This window comes from Botrytis sinoallii, assembly GCF_014898435.1.
Source record: "Botrytis sinoallii strain Bc 23 chromosome Unknown BSIN_001, whole genome shotgun sequence".
NCBI classification, from domain to species: Eukaryota; Fungi; Ascomycota; class Leotiomycetes; order Helotiales; family Sclerotiniaceae; genus Botrytis; species Botrytis sinoallii.
Window position 1 is genome coordinate 3,380,624 of NW_024066028.1, and position 16,680 is coordinate 3,397,303.

A 16,680-nucleotide genomic window follows, 5' to 3' on the forward strand; every position below is an offset into this window, starting at 1 on the left:
AAAGACGTTGTTTAAGACAGGCTTACATACAGTTCTGTCTTCAATTATTGTTGCTTCTTCTCAATTGCATATCATTGAGCTTCTAACACGGCCTTCTCTTCTCAACGACCAATCAAACCCAAAGCTGCAGGAGTCATGTCTACCCTTCGAAATGTTTCACGTATCTCAATCAGATGTCTCCGATCCCATCCTCGTCCTCTCACACGCCCGTTCTCTGTCGTTCCACATCTCTCCAGTCCGCCATCTCAAACACGTCAACCACCTCCTGCGCCAGACGCCGAAAGCGCAGCACTCAAGAGTGGTCAACCCTCAACATATCTAGGGACCAGAAAACGTCTACCCGAATTTAATTTGGTCGATAAAGTAGTGTGTGTTTCCGGGGCTGGCAGAGGATTAGGATTGGTACAGGCGGAAGCCTTATTAGAGGCCGGTGCTAAAGGTGTGCAATTTCGATTACAATTCGAGAACAAATCTAGATTGAATGATTCCATCTGACAAAATAGCATAGTATACGCCCTTGATCGTCTCGAAAGCCCCTCTCCTGATTTCGATCGCATTGCACAGCGCGCGAAGGAAGAACTCGGCACATCGCTTTCATACCGCCGCATCGACGTACGAGATGTCGAGGGTCTAAATTCTATAATTGAGGAGATAGCTCAGAAAGAAGGAAGAATGGATGGCCTGATAGCAGCAGCTGGAATACAACAAGAAACTTCAGCTCTGGAATACTCGGCTAAGGATGTCGACCTAATGATGAGTGTTAACGTAACCGGTGTTTTTATGACAGCACAGGCAGTCGCAAAACAAATGGTGAAATTTGGTAACGGGGGAAGTATAGTGCTTATTGCCAGTATGAGTGGAACTGTTGCCAATCGAGTTTGTCTTCCCCTTTCCCTCTTCGACTTAATATCCCTACTAACTAGTGATCTTCAGGGTCTCATATGCCCCGCCTACAACGCATCGAAGTCCGCAGTTCTACAACTCGCCAGAAATCTGGCTAGTGAATGGGGTGAACATAGTATTCGAGTCAACACCATTTCTCCAGGATATATAGTGACAGCTATGGTGGAGGAACTTTTTAAGAAATTCCCAGAGAGGAGGACGGACTGGCCAAAACAGAATATGTTAGGGAGATTGAGTGCCCCGGAAGAATACAGAGGGGCGGCGGTATTTTTGGTCAGCGATGCTAGTAGTTTTATGACAGGTACGTTACACTTGGATGTTAAATCTATTTGGGGACAGATTACTGACCGGTTTTCTTACAGGCGCGGATTTGAGGATGGATGGCGGACATTCAAGTTGGTAAACGTGTTTTTAAATTTGAGGATACTGTGATTAGCACGCGGAGCAGGAAGTTCTGGATGAGCCTTTTAGCGTTGTATCGATCTACAAATGATATATCAATAGTGCCAAGTTCTCATTCCCAGTCAAAATAATCAAGACTTCACCTAACAAAAAGGAAAAAAGTGTGTTAAAGCTTGGAATCTAGAAGATTTCGAGACATATTTCTTGCTATTTTTTGCTATTGTTTATTTTGCTGTTTTGCTAGTTTGGTCATAGGGCTTCTCAGCTGGTTGGAAGTCGAGTTGCACTTCCTAACCACTGTACCAACTAATCACAATATTGTTGGACGTAAAAATGAATATATAGGACAGTCTTAGGGCGAGGTATGGAATGGATATTTTAAAGAGAGATTCACTGTATAATTGTAAGCAGATTGGTGTACAGCCAAGTTGAGCTGGAGTTCAGTTAGGTGTGGGAAGATGGTATGGTTTGATGTATATGGGATGGTAAGTTATGGATGTTAGGATATGGATAGTAGGTATTGAAATGTCATGTATATATTACCTGGTACTCTCTAAGCCTCTGAATTGCTGAACCCTTCATACTTTATTCTTAATAATGTTCCATAAAATCTAGTGTTTATCCAAGCAAAAGAAACAGATATAAGAACAATCCACATCCCCTATATACCCGTTCAATTACCCCAAACCCCCCATAATATAATCAACACCCACACATCTCGGTTTCCACAAATCCGTCTCGTCAATTCCCCATCCAGGTCTCCCGGGCCGATATCCACCGGGCCCATGCTCTCCTCTACCAGGAGGCCGATTATATCCATCGCCAGGCCCAGGTCTATCTCCATATCGATTTCCAGGCGGTGGATGTCGAATTGGTCCATTGCCCCCTAACATCGGCCACATGGGAATATAACATTTTTCATCTGGCGCGCATTTTTTTTCACAGCTTGTCCATTCACCGGCCCAGCCGAGCCAGGCTTTTAGTTCTTGTATCCCGTAGATCCAGCGGAGAATTTCTTTTTTATTTGGGGGGGCTAGATTGGATGTTATTTTTGGGTTTGGGGAAGGTTGGTTGAATGTGGTGTTCCAGATATTTTCGACGGAAAATCCAATGTCGATTAGGATGTTGCAGATTCCGGCTTGGGTTTCTTCGACGGCCCATTTGAGGGAATTTTCTTCGAGTGAGAGATAGATGCCTAGGGAAGGGGAGAGGAGTCGTGTGTGGTGGTAGTGACACCGGGAATAAGTGGTTTGGAAGAGAGTGGAGTCTCGTTTCCAAATTGAAGGGGCTTCTTTGGGCGATGGATATTCGAGGAAAGGGAGAAGTAATGAATGAGTCTGGTCCCGAATGGATGACATCCACTTTCTTTCTGCAGTTTTGTTGGATGTCGGAACTGAAGAATAACTTTGTAGGGATTGAAGAAGTTGAGCTAGCGGTGAAGCGTAGGTTTGAACGATTCCGTTGGTAATCGTTGTCCAGTCAATACCAGTACAGTTCGAAGATTGACCGAGTAAATTCTTGAGAACTCTCTCCGAGTCCACTTTCATTATTGCTGCTTCGTCTGTACTGATATCGTCTAAAGTATGGGATCTTCTCCTTCGCATCAAAGCGTTCAACGCAGTCACTCTTGCATCCTCATCCTCCGGATTAGCTTTCCAGAACCCTTCGATTGTTAAATTCAATGTTTCCCTTTCTACTATACCTCGCGCCTTTGCTTGGCTCTCGAATTTGGGAGAGTAGTAGTTGAGGATTCCACATGTGAGCAGCTTGACTCTGTTTTCGCCAAGCCCTGGTCCTTCTCCAGAAGAACCGTAATGAGCAGCAGCGCTTGTGAACCAACCCCATCCTTGACTTCGAAGGAACGGTTCTCTCTCAGAATCACGTCTAAAGTTTGGTGGCATAGCAGGATGATTTTCAGTGGGATTCTTTGTATGTGTAGATTGCGGCGACCGAGTCGTTATAGATGGTAGTGGAAGGTAGGATGTGAGATCCGCTTCTTCCTTTTCATATATTTCTTCTGGTGTGTTTTGGGGAAGTAAAGGAGCTGTAACATTCAAATTCTCCACTAATCTTAGTGTTTCGCTCTCGAAGTCACACCAGATCATCTCAAATCCAGCATTCATTCTTACAAAACCTTCAACTCCCCAGCCTCTTCCGCCGAGACCTCTTTCGTGCACCCAGGAGCAGAGGCCTCTTGCCCTATCATACTCTTGTACTAAGCCTGGTCCAAAGTGTCCATTAGGATCTGGGCCAGTTACGTTGCCGTAGATGTGGAGCATTTGTGTATCCATTCGACCTGTGCCCATGAGTGTAGCAGATTCACCGTCAAAATAAACGCATTTCGCTGTGCGAGTAGTTTGGAATGTAAGAAGATGGGAATTTCTGGTAGAACCCATAATCCCATAGGCCATTTCACTGAAGCATGATTAGCAAATAGTCTAACCTGGCATCACTCGTCTTTGGCCAGGTTAGAACAGAGCGCGTGATCATGAACGTAATAGCCAGAAGCTATCTAGAATAGTGAGCTAGCTGGAAGGAGAACCATTCATTGGCATTACAAGGCTTGCATTTTTGAATTCAATCCGGAAACCATTCATCAAGTTACATCCTTCGAACCCTTTTTTTCTTTTCCTTTTTTTGATTGAATTGGTTTTTTCAGACACCGCACTCGCAAATTAAGATGAGAAGCTCACCGGAACGCCGATTTGGCATTGATCCAGGGGGGAAAGATTTCTAACCGAAGAACAAAAAATAAAACATTGAAATATACTCACATGTCGAAAGAAACCCATTCTGGACTTTCAGGTAGAGATTCACCATCTCTTCGGCCATGATACACTTTTGTGAGAGGAGGTATTTCACACGGAACAATACTATGCCCGCTCGGAAAGAATGTATTTGGCCACTGTTGAAGAAGTCCGTAAACTGATGCGAAATAATGAGGTGCTGATGAAGAGAAGTTCAATTTCCATTCCGAACTATGGGATCTGATAGACTCCAGAAATTGAAACAGAGGGTATTGAGGTTCAGCAAACGCTGTAACAGAATGGAGAAAAGTTAAACTAAAGACAGAAACATAACATAACACAAACATTATTTCAAAATCGATGAATTCCCACTATGAACTATACATGATGGAAAAGAAAGAATTTGAAGAACCATTTTGAAGAATCCACTTGAAGATAAAAATATAATTCATGCCGCGTAAGCACTGTTAAAGCATTCGTTGCCGTCGAAGATAAGGAGTCTTACCGCCAATCATAACCTTAACCTTGCGATTCAGGCTTGAAGTTTAGGCTAGCTCTACGTAACCGAAAAAAGCGGCGGAAATTGACCACCATTCAAAAGAATTTCAACAATTAAAATCTCTTCTCGATATAATATTAAATAATGAAAATACTCAGTACCACTACAAAAAAGACTCAAATTTTCGTTTAATTTTTCCAATTTTCAATATTTACTTTGAAATGAATTTATAATCTATTAAAAAAGATCTTTGAAAGGGTACTCAATTTGCGCCGCTTTTTTCGGTTACGTATAGGCTAGCTTCCCCAGAAATCATTGAAGCTCATCAGTGCATCATCAAGCTCCATCGACTATTCATTTTCACCAATAACGTTGCCACCAACTTTTATCCCCTTAAACAATTTGACCTACTGGAAATATGGGAGCTTCGCAATCCAAAAATCTAGCAAAAGCTTCGAAAGCAGCCTCTTTATCAGCTTCGAATACTGCACGCAAATACCCAACTCGAACTCCGCCGCCTTCATCTCCCCGCACAAATGTACAACCAAGTCAACCAAGCCCTTCCGCAAAACTGGGGCCAACTGTTCATCCAGAGGCAAGCTCCTCATCTACAAAGAACCAATGTTTGTTATCTTCTATCAATGACTTCTGGCCCTTCAATTGGAAGTCTTGGACTAGGGATCCGCCTGCTAATGTAATATTTCATAGCGATAAGTTTTGATGCATCCGATCCAGATATTGGTCTCAATTCTCGCCTTCGTGAATTAGGTCCTGTTACACCTTCACCTACTCTCTCCAATTCATCTACTTTCAACCGAGCCTCAGCACAAGATCCCATCACATCCGGCAACAATTTTATCCCTTCTGCTTCCACACCTTCGCAGTCGATATTTCCAACCGCAAACAATCCTGCGGTTTCCCTTCTGGCGGCGAGGTCTAGAATAGCAGAAGAAGCAGAGAGGGACTTCGAGAAAATTGGCAGGAAGGGATTCCAGGGAAGGAAATATCTGGACGTTGCGACTATTCGAACAGTACTGGTTTACAGGTCTGAGGGCATGCCTGATTCCGAAATTGAGGAGAGATTAGAACTCAGACGTGGTATTGTAAAGAGTTTGGGGGGGAATGTGGTGAGTGTAGCAGGAGTATAATTCGAGGGATGAGGGAAATCCAAGGCTCAGATCGAACTTTAAAAGCAAGTCTACAGTGGCGACATAATTTCAGCCACATGGTAGACATTTCAACCTGTCGTCGACTGTTCTATTATAAGCTTCAAATAGATACGAAGTCATTGGCCATGCCAATATTGTACAGTATAATGAATTATGAAAGGGCTGGTGAAAGGGCTGGTGAAAAGGAATGAGCGACATTCTAGAAGTTGTATTAGCCACTGTAGGCAGAGATATTGTATTATATGTCACCAAAGAAGATTGCCTATTAAGGAAAGGCAAGGTTCTGTGAACGAACCAAGAATCATTGCTAGAAAGAAGCTATGAGCTGTTTTTACCAATACATAGGCAGATTATCACGCAGGATTCTGCCTCGACATGTCTTCTTATAATAGCAGATTTCCTTACTTTTGTGGCCTCTCGCTCTTGAGATCTCTAACATAAAAGTAACTGCATTTCAATAATAAATAGTTAAGGGTTACAATACAAGCAAGATAACAATTCCATTCTCACAATTCATGTCACAAGCAGATTGCGGGGCATACTTTTGAAGCTATTCTGCCGGGCGGTGTGAAACCCAGACAATTATCAGATTCCTATCTGGGAACCAATTCACAACACTATCTGGTGAACACATCCATTGAAGAACTTTGGATTTAATATAAAATGTACTCTAGCATTTTGGTCTCTTCACTATGCATGAAATCTGTCCATCTACCCTCCATATCTAAATACTCACCTAAAATAAGCACCATCTAATTGGTCGATCACTTTCATGCCGAAAATTGTTCGGTAACTTCCGAGAAATCATGCAACTTTATATCCTCACATCATTGCAACTCTTATCAATATCAAGGGCTTTTGAAGCTCGACAATCACCCTCGCAATGATTGTCCGGTCTCCTATATTTGCTGGTGCTTTACGGCAAAATGGATTGGGAAATGTATGCCTTTCATGCTCCCTTCGAACAGAATTGAGAGGAATCCGAAGAGCTGCGAGGAATTTCTCGAATTCAAATGGTAGGAAAACAACGATAGTGCAAAGATTGGGGACTGGCTATTTCTTTACGAATAGAGATATCTTCGGGAATGCAGTAAAGGGTGGTATGAGTACATCTGTGGATGCACTCAGCAGGAAAGACGTAGACGGGGCAAAAGAAAGCATCGAGAATGGATCTACGACACCGGCCACTGCAGAATTAGAAAACCTGCCACCCCATCGACGAAGGCGGCATAAACAATCACTCGAACAACAAGGCGATAAAGAATTCCTTCCTGAGAATGCTTCCACCATCCATGCCGACCGCGCGAGCGCACTTCCACAATCTTCCATAAAACGACTATTATCAGTCCTCTTGTCACTCACCAAACCCCGCCTTTCTATGCTCGTTGTTCTTACCGCATGCTCAGCCTATACATTATACCCAGTACCCTCACTTTTATCCTCGACGCTTCTTGAAACACCCAGTTTGAGCCCCCTTACCCTTCTCTTCCTTACGACCGGCACGGCCCTATGCGCCGCTTCCGCAAACACTCTCAATATGCTTTATGAACCTAAATACGATGCGCAAATGTCACGAACACGAAATAGACCTCTTGTTCGAAAACTTATTTCGCCTGGTGGAGCTTTACTTTTCGCAATTGCGAGTGGAGTTGTTGGGGTGGGGGGGTTATATTATGGGGTCAATCCCACCACTGCGTTTTTGGGTGCTTTGAATATTGGGCTATATGCTGGTATTTATACGCCATTGAAAAGAGTTACAGTCTTCAATACTTGGGTCGGTGCAATAGTTGGAGGTATTCCTCCATTGATGGGATGGACTGCTGCGGCTGGACAAACTTCCTCACATCTTTCTTCTTCCTCAACACCTGAATGGCAGGATTTACTGCTTGGACCAGATAGTGCAGGAGGTTGGTTACTAGCAGGATTGCTGTTTGCATGGCAACTTTCGCACTTTATGCCTTTGTCCTGGTCTATTCGTGAAGAATACAAAGGTGCCGGGTATAGAATGTTATGTTGGGTTAATCCTGCCATGAACGGTCGCGTGGCTCTTAGATATAGTATCGCATGCATACCCCTATGCATTGGACTTTGTTATGCGAATGTAACTGAATGGACATTCGCTGCAGCTAGCATGCCTGTAAATGTATGGTTGGTACGAGAGGCGTACAGGTTCTGGAAATACGAGGGCCAAAAAGGAAGCGCTAAACAGCTTTTCTGGGCAAGTGTTTGGCATTTACCAGTCGTACTTGTCTTGGCAATGGTAGAGAAAAAGGGATTGTGGAGTAGAATTTTGTCGGCGATTTTTGGACAGAGAACAGAGGATGATGAGGAGTGGGAATATGTGGACGAGGATGGGCATGAGGAAATACCTGTGCAGAAATTGCCTGTCCCAGTAGTCGCCTCGGTAAATTCGAGTAGATAAATCGTGCGGAAGAAAGATTTGTATGTTGATAGAGGTTCTTTTATCCATCTCTACTTTTGTATTTTGTGTGTACAATATTTTCGCGTTTGGTTTTGTAGATATGAACCTACCAGCGGGCGTGCAATGTTAGAAATATCACTATATTTTTGACATTGTATCTCTAATCATGAGCTACATGCATACCCAAACATTTCCTTCCTGGCATATAGTCTCCCATCTCCTTTTTTCATTCTACCAATAACACAATCTTTACCTCTCAAGATTCAGGTCTATCTACTTCTCATCTACACTTCCTATCACCGTCTTGTATTTTTGCATTTCGATACGGTGCGCAAATGTGGAATTAGTTCTGGAACCAAGTTTCAAGATCTAGCGTGTTATGTCATAATGGCGACTATGACATAACGGCGACTACTGATTCTCATTCAGCGAGATGCTTCAGTGTGGTGAATACTGCTTTTCGGCGCAGATATGACTCTTTTCGGAGAGTGGAATATGACTTCGTTTGGAGATATCACAATGAGTCCTGAAAGATCCCCAACTCGATTCGATTTTAATCGACAATAATGACTCTCTTGAAGAAGAAAAGGTCATGGAATGACTGTATGAGCACACTACTCTCGACACAAAAGTCACCACATTACCTTCTGTTTAGAAATTCTGACCTTCCACCTACAACCTCAACTCCACAACCCCCAGTAAAATTCAAAGATCCAGTTTACAATCAAATACAAAAACATCTTCAATCAAATCAAAATTCCATCACAGAGTGCTTCGATACTTGACTTTTACGGATTACGCTCTTCTCATCGTCATTACATCGACAAGTGTTACAGGTTTACAAGATACCGATCTAATTTGATCTTACCGTAAGCCTCCTACGAAGCCATTTGTCGTATAATTATTTAACTTGAACCAGTCGAGTATTCGTGCCAATAGACCCGTCTCAGAGCATTCAATATCTTCCTATCGCCATCTATTCCGTTTATTACAAGATGTGTACGACAATACTTGTCAAAGGACCGTGCTGGTGTAAGGGCAATAATGGCAGGAAAGTCATCCTGAGGGAATATGAAGAAAAGTGCAACAATGTGAAGGATGGAGGCTCGCACGATGAGTATGAGCGACTTTATCTGGGCGTAATCCCAAAAATTGAAGAAGACACTTGCGATAAGTGCCCTGATTTGAGAAGGGAAGCGCAAGAAAGGGAATGGGAGGAGGTACGAAAAGCACAAAGAGAAGAGGTGCAAAGAGTGGCAGAAGAGCGAGCAGCGCAAGGAGACAATCAAGGAGACAATCAAGGAGGATACTAAGGAGGCAATCAAAGAAGCTACCAAGGAGGCAATCAGAGAAGCTACTAAGGAGGCAATCAGAGAAGCTATCAAGCTTCCCATCAAAGTCGTTCTCGCAGAGTTCATCGAGGACGCAATTGCTGATTAGTATTCGGTAGAAGAGAAGCTACAAAACGTTGAAGCTGGAGTAGGGGCGAGCTCTATTAACTTCTCGTTTTGTGCAGTTAGATTAGAATGATGCGTTGGACTTTCGTAAAAAGTATAGAGATTTTATTCTCCGCCCGGTCAGTCTGGAGCGTCGAGTGAAAAAATACAAATATTTTATACATTTTTATCAGGTTGCTTGATGTGCAATGCATTGCAGTATCTATGAGTGTAAATTTCGATGTCTCATTACACTTATAATCGATTTCACTCATATCCATCTTCTGTCCATCGTAATTGTAGTGATATATATACCTTTATACGACTCTATATAGTCACTGTGATTTCTTACGGGATCGAGTGATCCACGAAGAGCAAGTGCCGGATGCATATCAGAACCCACGTTCATACTCTGTATAACATGCCTTGTTCTATATAACGAACTCCTATCATTCAGCAGCTGAATTGCTCTTCTACTTATATGACTCTTTTGGTAGAGGAAAGTCATTGACTTTGAATACACAGAGTTGACTCCCTTCTGATAAATCACCATAACTCTTTTGGAGATGTTCAAGTGACTCTAGAAGAAGAGAATCGCAGTGACTGTCTTCCCATAATTCTTAATGACTGTGTAAGCCTAGTATCCTCAGCACAAAAGCGTTCCGTTTCCTCTTGTGGAAGTATCTGACCTTCGATCTTCAACACCATCCACCGATTTGCACAACTTTCAAACTTCGAATATTCAAGACTTCGGGAAATAACATTACTTTCCATCAATATCATACTGTTACCCTCGATTATCTTACTACTTCATATTTACGAACCACTTCCTGTCTCCACGTTCCTGAAAACGCCTACACTTTCTGTGTTTCCTCCGGACTTGCGAGTGAACTCTCAACGTCACTGTCGCTAGCATTATCACATCATTACCCATATAATCATCAAGTTCTCGGGACATCCACCGAAGAAAGTTGTTTTGTAATACTGCAATTTTAACGCGACATTCAAGACAGACCGATTCATCGCACTTATAGAATGTATTCAACTATCAGATTTCCTCCCCCTCTGTGCCCAACGTGCAGACTACATATCTATACCGGACCATGCTTTTGTAACGGCAGGAAAGGCGAACTTTTCGAATTATCCAGCCGTGTAATACGATGCGGAATTGGAGTTGATCACCCCCTTCGTGAAGAAAAAATTACATTATCATGGGAAATGCAAATATTGTCAGGGTGAAAAGTCAAAAGCAAAAGAGGGAGATGAGAGAAGGAGGAAAGATGAGGAGAGAGAGGAAGAAGACAGAGAGGCACTAGCGATGGTGAGAAGAATAGGAAAGAGAAAGAGAGGAAACAGAAAGAGAGGAAACAGAAAGAGAGGAAAGAGAAAGAGAGGAAAGAGAAAGAGAGGAAAGAGAAAGGGGAGAAAGAGAAAGGGGAGAAAGGGAGAAGGAAAGAGAATGGAGAGAGCGAGAGAAGGATGAGGCCCAGTTGCTATGTAGCTATTTGCGTTGGACTTCGATTCAAGGTATAGAAATTTCAGCCTCCGCCTGGAGCGTCGAGTCAATGAATACATCCATACCTATTAAACACTTTGATCAATTTCTTTCATGTGCAATTCAGTGCAGTGCATATCAGCATTGACTTTGCTACCTTGTCATACCTAGGGACTCATGGTTGATGCGTTAACATTGATATTATATACGTTGCAAGTGCGCAGATGTGCTTTTTACCTCCACCTCACCTAACCTGACGTCAGAACATGCCATGTTATGAATGCTCAATGACAAGTCTGAGTCCAAGAACTCACAGAAAGCTTTCTGCGTCAGACGAATCCTCAATCAAATTGAGTCGGTAAAGCCATTATAGTCACTGGAAGCTTGGCCAGTCATGCCGGTCCTTCAAATTGTACAGCGTACAATTGTTCGGTGAAATGACTAAGGGGTATGAATATTGTATTTAGCACAGTAATGACTCTTTTTGGAGAACAGATTGAGTCTTTTGGTCGAAGAATAAGCATGAGTCCCCGAGAATAAATTCGGTAGAATGACTGTATGGGCATAGCGAAATGTGCATAAAAGGCCTCGAGTCCCCCTTCTGTGTAGAGATTTTCCCCTTCAATCTACAACATAATTCCAAAATCTCAAATCGACTTCCTCACATTTCAAGAATCAAAACGACAAGACGTTCATCAAAACCAGATTATCATTATTTAATACCCCGCTGCATCGTATCTACGAATAACTCTCTTCCTCCTAACTTAATTCACACCTTCTACCGGTACAACAATCCCTCAGTTCAACCTCTAACTGTCATATCAGCATCTTATCATCAACAAGTTCTCAAGCCTCCCATTTCTATTGATATCAAACTTACGGTGAGATTCCAAGTCTTTGTTTATACGCACTTCAATTGTATACTGAACAAAAACCACTAGTACCATCCTCAAAACTCATCGTCTCTCACCTATTCAAAATGTGCTGTTTTGAAGTGAGATATGCACCCTGTTATTGTAACGGAAAACCTCTTACTTCTGTTTTCGTGGAGACCGTTTTTGTCACGTGTGAAGATGAAAAGAAAAGGCCACATAATCCGCCACTAGTGTCACCCAAGGAAAAAATAAGAAGGGATTCGGTTTGTCCATCATGTAATGGTTTATGGGAGAGAGGAAAGGCGGTAGCAAAGGCGAGAGAGGAAGAAAGAGAAGCAAAGGCGAGAGAGGAAGAAAGAGAAGCACTTGAAGCTGCTGCAATTCTTCAAAACATGAGCAGAAGGGCATAGATAATGACAGAATGTTGATGGCAGATTGGTGGTGAGACGGTTCACCATCTTGATGTTTCTTTTTTTGGTTTGCGTTGGACTTTGTAGAAAAGTTTGGTCGTTGCATCCTCCGCCTAGTCACTAGAGCGTTGAGCCTTCAAAATGAATACCAATTTTCTACATACATTAGTCGTCCATGAATGTGCAATGCAATCGTATGATTTTTAAATTCGACGCCCAGTCACACTCATGACTGTCTTCGTTATACTAATACAAGCCCAGTCAGAAAGTCGATTCATATTGTTTACAGGCATGTATTTGCATACCAAAAGTCCACAGGTCTATGAAAATAAATTCAAAGCTTCAAAACAACAGTTTTTCCATCAGTTGAATCGCATTTTCTTACCACCTTGATACTCCACATCCACGAAGTCTTCACTACCTTTGATAAGATTCCCATATTCAGTAAGCGCGATAGTCTCTCGACTTTACTTCTCATCAACATCACCATCCCTCGACGAATCCTCAAAACACACACACAAACCGCAACCGTAGACCTCACTCGAAGTCTTTCCGCACGAATATCAACCACCTAAAACAAATACAGGCCCTCGAATTTCAAATCCTCTCCCAATATCCCCAAGAATGTGTACTCAGTATCAATACATAGGACGCTGCTGGTGCGACGGAAGAACCGGCCAAGTTAGGGTCATCGAATCAATAAACCAACATTGCAACCAGAAGCCTCCAAGAGTTCGGTGTCCAAATTTTGCGTCGAAATCTTTTACAAACGAGAGATGTTATGGGTGTATTCAGCAAGCGGCAGCTGCAGCTGCTGCTGAAGCCGCAGCCGTAGCCGGAGCAGCTCGAATTCTTTGCGGCATGCGGAATGGAAAATGGTAAATAGAAGTTGACGGGGAGGTGGGGGAAGAAGCAACTTTGGCTAATATCTCCTTTATTGTATTTTGCGTTGGACTTTTGTAGAAGAGTTTAGATGTTTCATGCTCCGCTTAATGACTGGAGCGTTGAGTTGATATAAATGCAAACCTTTTACACATCTTGATCATTTTAAAATGAACATCAAGAGGCACGCGAGCATTGGCTTCTCCTCGTTTCTTCATTTTGTTAATCCACCAAATCCGTCCCGTTATGAATTCATTTTTTCTATACTTACAAAGTACACGTTAATAGTGAAAGCTAGCCGGAACTTTTCGGTGAGTAGCTCATCGTTACTTCATTTAAATTGTGCGTACTGTGATTTTGTAGAATTTTGAATCGGAGATCGAAAGGAGAATGGTGAATATATATGCAAACATGTACTCGAATAATCACCAGACCGAGATTATTGGGAAAGAATTCTGCCCAGCTATTTGAAAGTCTCAAGTCATACTTGTGGCTGACTCTTCACGAATTTTTTTCAGGCAGATTATATCATATAGATAACTTATCCATACGAAATAATCATCACTGCCAAAGTGTTCCTGAAGGTCAATTCGGAAACCAGAAATGTATTCGATGATTTCCACAGGCCAACAAGAATCATCGCAGAGGCAAGTTCAGCCTGTCTCTCATACCAATCATAATGAATCAACTAGCAGAAATGAAAAGACGAAAAGCAAAAATATTGAATGTAAATCGTATATTCATATATTCATCTCTCCTATATACTTGCTTAATTATCGATCCATCCTATAGGATCTAAATTGTAACCACAAATCTGAATACTGATATAAATATCCTCTCATATATCATAGCTCATCTGCATTTATGTACTCATAATCCATCGCACTTTTTCGAGTCATGTGACTTATTCCTTGCCACCCATTATCTACAACCATCATCGACTTATTTCAAACGCATCGAAACCCGCAATACTCTTCGCCCGAAATCTTGCTTCAGATCTCTTTGAATCTACTAACAATGCATAGCTCATCGAGATTCGAAACATCAAAATCCGTTGCCCCAAAATTTTCGTAAGACATCGACAGACCACTTCAACTAACATCCACGCAAATTTCAACATTTTCGCCTAGGAAAACGAGAGAAGACCGACCAAAACTTTTGGATAAAGATACAGGCGCGAAGAAAAGACGAAAGCATACTCTCTTGTACGCTTGAGGAAAAACTCTCTCAGCTCCGGACCGACACTGAAATAACCCCCACCATTACCATCATCTCTTAAATACGTCTCATCAATCCCTTCTTTCCCTTCATCTCTCTTCTGGACTTGGCCTTCTTCTGTCCATCTCTCTTAACATAGATAATCTCGTTGTTAGGATCGACTTCCTCGCCACCGAACTCACTTCCTGGTCCGAAATCAGGCTCGCCTCCCAAGCTACCGAAGATATCTCCGATGTAGTTGGTAGGAGCCACACCTTCAGCAAAAGTTGAGTTCCAGCCATCAAGAAGTCCCTTGATAACTTCGGTACCAGCGAGATAGATGTTCTCAATAGCTGGTTCAAAAGCACCTTGGTTGGAGTACAAGAGGTTAAACTCGACAGAGGCACCGGGGTATGGACGATCGAAATCCGAGGCTGTGCGCATAATGATGATACGGGAGAAATCGACGATCTTGAAGAGAGCAGCACGCAAAAGAGCGGAAAGAGTGGCGTTATCTTCTTGGGCGGTCATGCAGTAAACTCCCGAACCGTTGGTGAGCAATGTTGTGGTGTTTTCGAATGCTTCTCCGAGGAGTGTACCAGAGTAGTATACATCGGAAGTAGCGGTGTCGCACGTGATGACAGTAGGAGCGTGGGTTGCTGCTTGATATTTGTTGACAGCTGCGGAGGAGTTGTCGGTTGCGTACAATGCACGGTAGGCGATGGACTCGGATGAATCGTTCAAAGATGCCTTCTTCGCGAATCCTACGGCCAAATCACGGAGTGGTTCGTTGACTTCGAATACTTCGGTTCCGTAGATGTTACCAGGGTATTGATCTGGAGCATATGAACCTTGGGGGAAATATCCGGTGGTGAAGTTATCGGGTTTTTCTCTTGCATCGAATTCGTATTGAAGAGCAACTTGGATAGTGTATTTTGAGAATGCGACATCACCAATGCTACCATGCTTTGGGTTGATACCAGCAATTCCACCAACAAGGAAATAAGTCGAAGAGAGATCGAAAGCGGGGGAGAGAGTCAAAGCGGTGATGGTTGAAGCTGCGTTGATTTCAGATTCACCAGTGGTGAGTTGACACACGGATCCATCGGCAAGACAATGGGCTTGTGGGAAGATAGGGGAGAATCCGGGCACGGTGATGTTTTTCGCGAGGAGATTTCCGATTGAGCCTGGGGTGAAGGAGTTCTCATACCAAATGTCTGCTTCGGGCGTGAACTAAAAACAAGTCAGATGATGTGCCCAAATTGAACATAATTGTCGTGTCTTTTCGAACGAAAGTTGTACGAAAATTCTGGAATTGAGACCCGTCAAGATGACGCAAGGAGATACATACCATAGAAATGATGAAAACCTTAGGCTTGACCACACTAGATGTCGAATTGGTGATATCCAACTTAACATCCAAACCATCAGCCTGAACACTGAAATGGATATCCTTCGTGTCTAATTTGGTTTTTGGAAGTCCATATGGTTTAGTGGTTGCAGCAGCAGCCACGGATCCTACACCAGCCAAAAGGCTAAGAAGAGCAGAAGTACGCATGTTGTCGAGAGGGTTTGATATGGTCTATCGGGGGAGTAGCGGGGGATGAGTAGGAGAGAGAAACACAAGAGAAGATCTTGGAATAAGAAGACTCGGTGGTCTATCTATTACTCGATAGGAGGAAGGAAGAGCGTAAGGGAAGCTATAGAAGAGGTAGAGAAAGAAGTAAGAATAAAATGAACTGGATTCGAGGTTCTGGAAGCTTAATATATTCCGTGGTGCCTGCAGTGAATTGTTAATCAAAGCAAAGAATGCATTGTAAATGACCCATATCCCCACAAATGTCCTCGAAAACATGTTAATCACACGCTTCGGATATTCACGCATCTGTTCCTGGTTTTGAGGCTTTATCTAATAAACTTTCTCATTCCGTTGAGAATACTTGACCGATTTGACGGGGGAGCTGATCTTTGATCTTCCTTGCAGATACTAGAGAGGGGAGCTGGATCAGTCTAGCTCGTCTGGATAAATATGGATATTGGTATGGATATGGAGTACCAAAATTATCCCACAACACACCCAAACGATATCAAAAGATAGCAAATAATGACAATAAATCATTTAAATTTGCCTCGCTACCCTAATCCTCTTTCCAAAAATCAATCCAACTCCGATATCGTTACCAGGATTCATAATGTAAAGAAATACAGAATTCAAGCCTTATCGCAATGCATGCAAACCCGCC

General features: G+C 42.7%; 6 protein-coding genes across 6 annotated transcripts; 4 read left to right on the forward strand and 2 right to left on the reverse strand.

Moving 5' to 3' along the window:
* Nucleotides 1-135: 135 nt before the first annotated feature.
* EAF02_000743 (uncharacterized protein) lies at nucleotides 136-1,306 on the forward strand (the record flags this gene model as incomplete). The annotated part of the gene is made up of 4 exons (XM_038896791.1): nucleotides 136-439; nucleotides 509-876; nucleotides 934-1,204; nucleotides 1,266-1,306. 4 exons carry the CDS (start codon nucleotides 136-138, stop codon nucleotides 1,304-1,306), a joined length of 984 nt encoding a protein of 327 aa, XP_038763650.1.
* Nucleotides 1,307-1,982: 676 nt separating this feature from the next.
* Nucleotides 1,983-4,399, reverse strand: EAF02_000744 (uncharacterized protein; the record flags this gene model as incomplete). Its single annotated transcript, XM_038896792.1, has 2 exons — nucleotides 1,983-3,720; nucleotides 4,080-4,399. 2 exons carry the CDS (start codon nucleotides 4,397-4,399, stop codon nucleotides 1,983-1,985), a joined length of 2,058 nt encoding a protein of 685 aa, XP_038763651.1.
* A 570-nt stretch (nucleotides 4,400-4,969) lies between these two features.
* On the forward strand, nucleotides 4,970-5,699 carry EAF02_000745 (uncharacterized protein; the record flags this gene model as incomplete). Its single annotated transcript, XM_038896793.1, has 2 exons — nucleotides 4,970-5,174; nucleotides 5,260-5,699. The coding sequence occupies 2 exons, from the start codon at nucleotides 4,970-4,972 to the stop codon at nucleotides 5,697-5,699; spliced, it is 645 nt and encodes a 214-aa protein (XP_038763652.1).
* Nucleotides 5,700-6,603: 904 nt separating this feature from the next.
* Nucleotides 6,604-8,142, forward strand: EAF02_000746 (uncharacterized protein; the record flags this gene model as incomplete). The annotated part of the gene is made up of 1 exon (XM_038896794.1): nucleotides 6,604-8,142. One exon carries the CDS (start codon nucleotides 6,604-6,606, stop codon nucleotides 8,140-8,142), a length of 1,539 nt encoding a protein of 512 aa, XP_038763653.1.
* Nucleotides 8,143-9,137: 995 nt separating this feature from the next.
* Nucleotides 9,138-9,582, forward strand: EAF02_000747 (uncharacterized protein; the record flags this gene model as incomplete). Its single annotated transcript, XM_038896795.1, has 2 exons — nucleotides 9,138-9,362; nucleotides 9,415-9,582. 2 exons carry the CDS (start codon nucleotides 9,138-9,140, stop codon nucleotides 9,580-9,582), a joined length of 393 nt encoding a protein of 130 aa, XP_038763654.1.
* Nucleotides 9,583-14,515: 4,933 nt separating this feature from the next.
* On the reverse strand, nucleotides 14,516-15,995 carry EAF02_000748 (uncharacterized protein; the record flags this gene model as incomplete). Its single annotated transcript, XM_038896796.1, has 2 exons — nucleotides 14,516-15,670; nucleotides 15,789-15,995. The coding sequence occupies 2 exons, from the start codon at nucleotides 15,993-15,995 to the stop codon at nucleotides 14,516-14,518; spliced, it is 1,362 nt and encodes a 453-aa protein (XP_038763655.1).
* Between the last annotated feature and the right edge of the window lie 685 nt (nucleotides 15,996-16,680).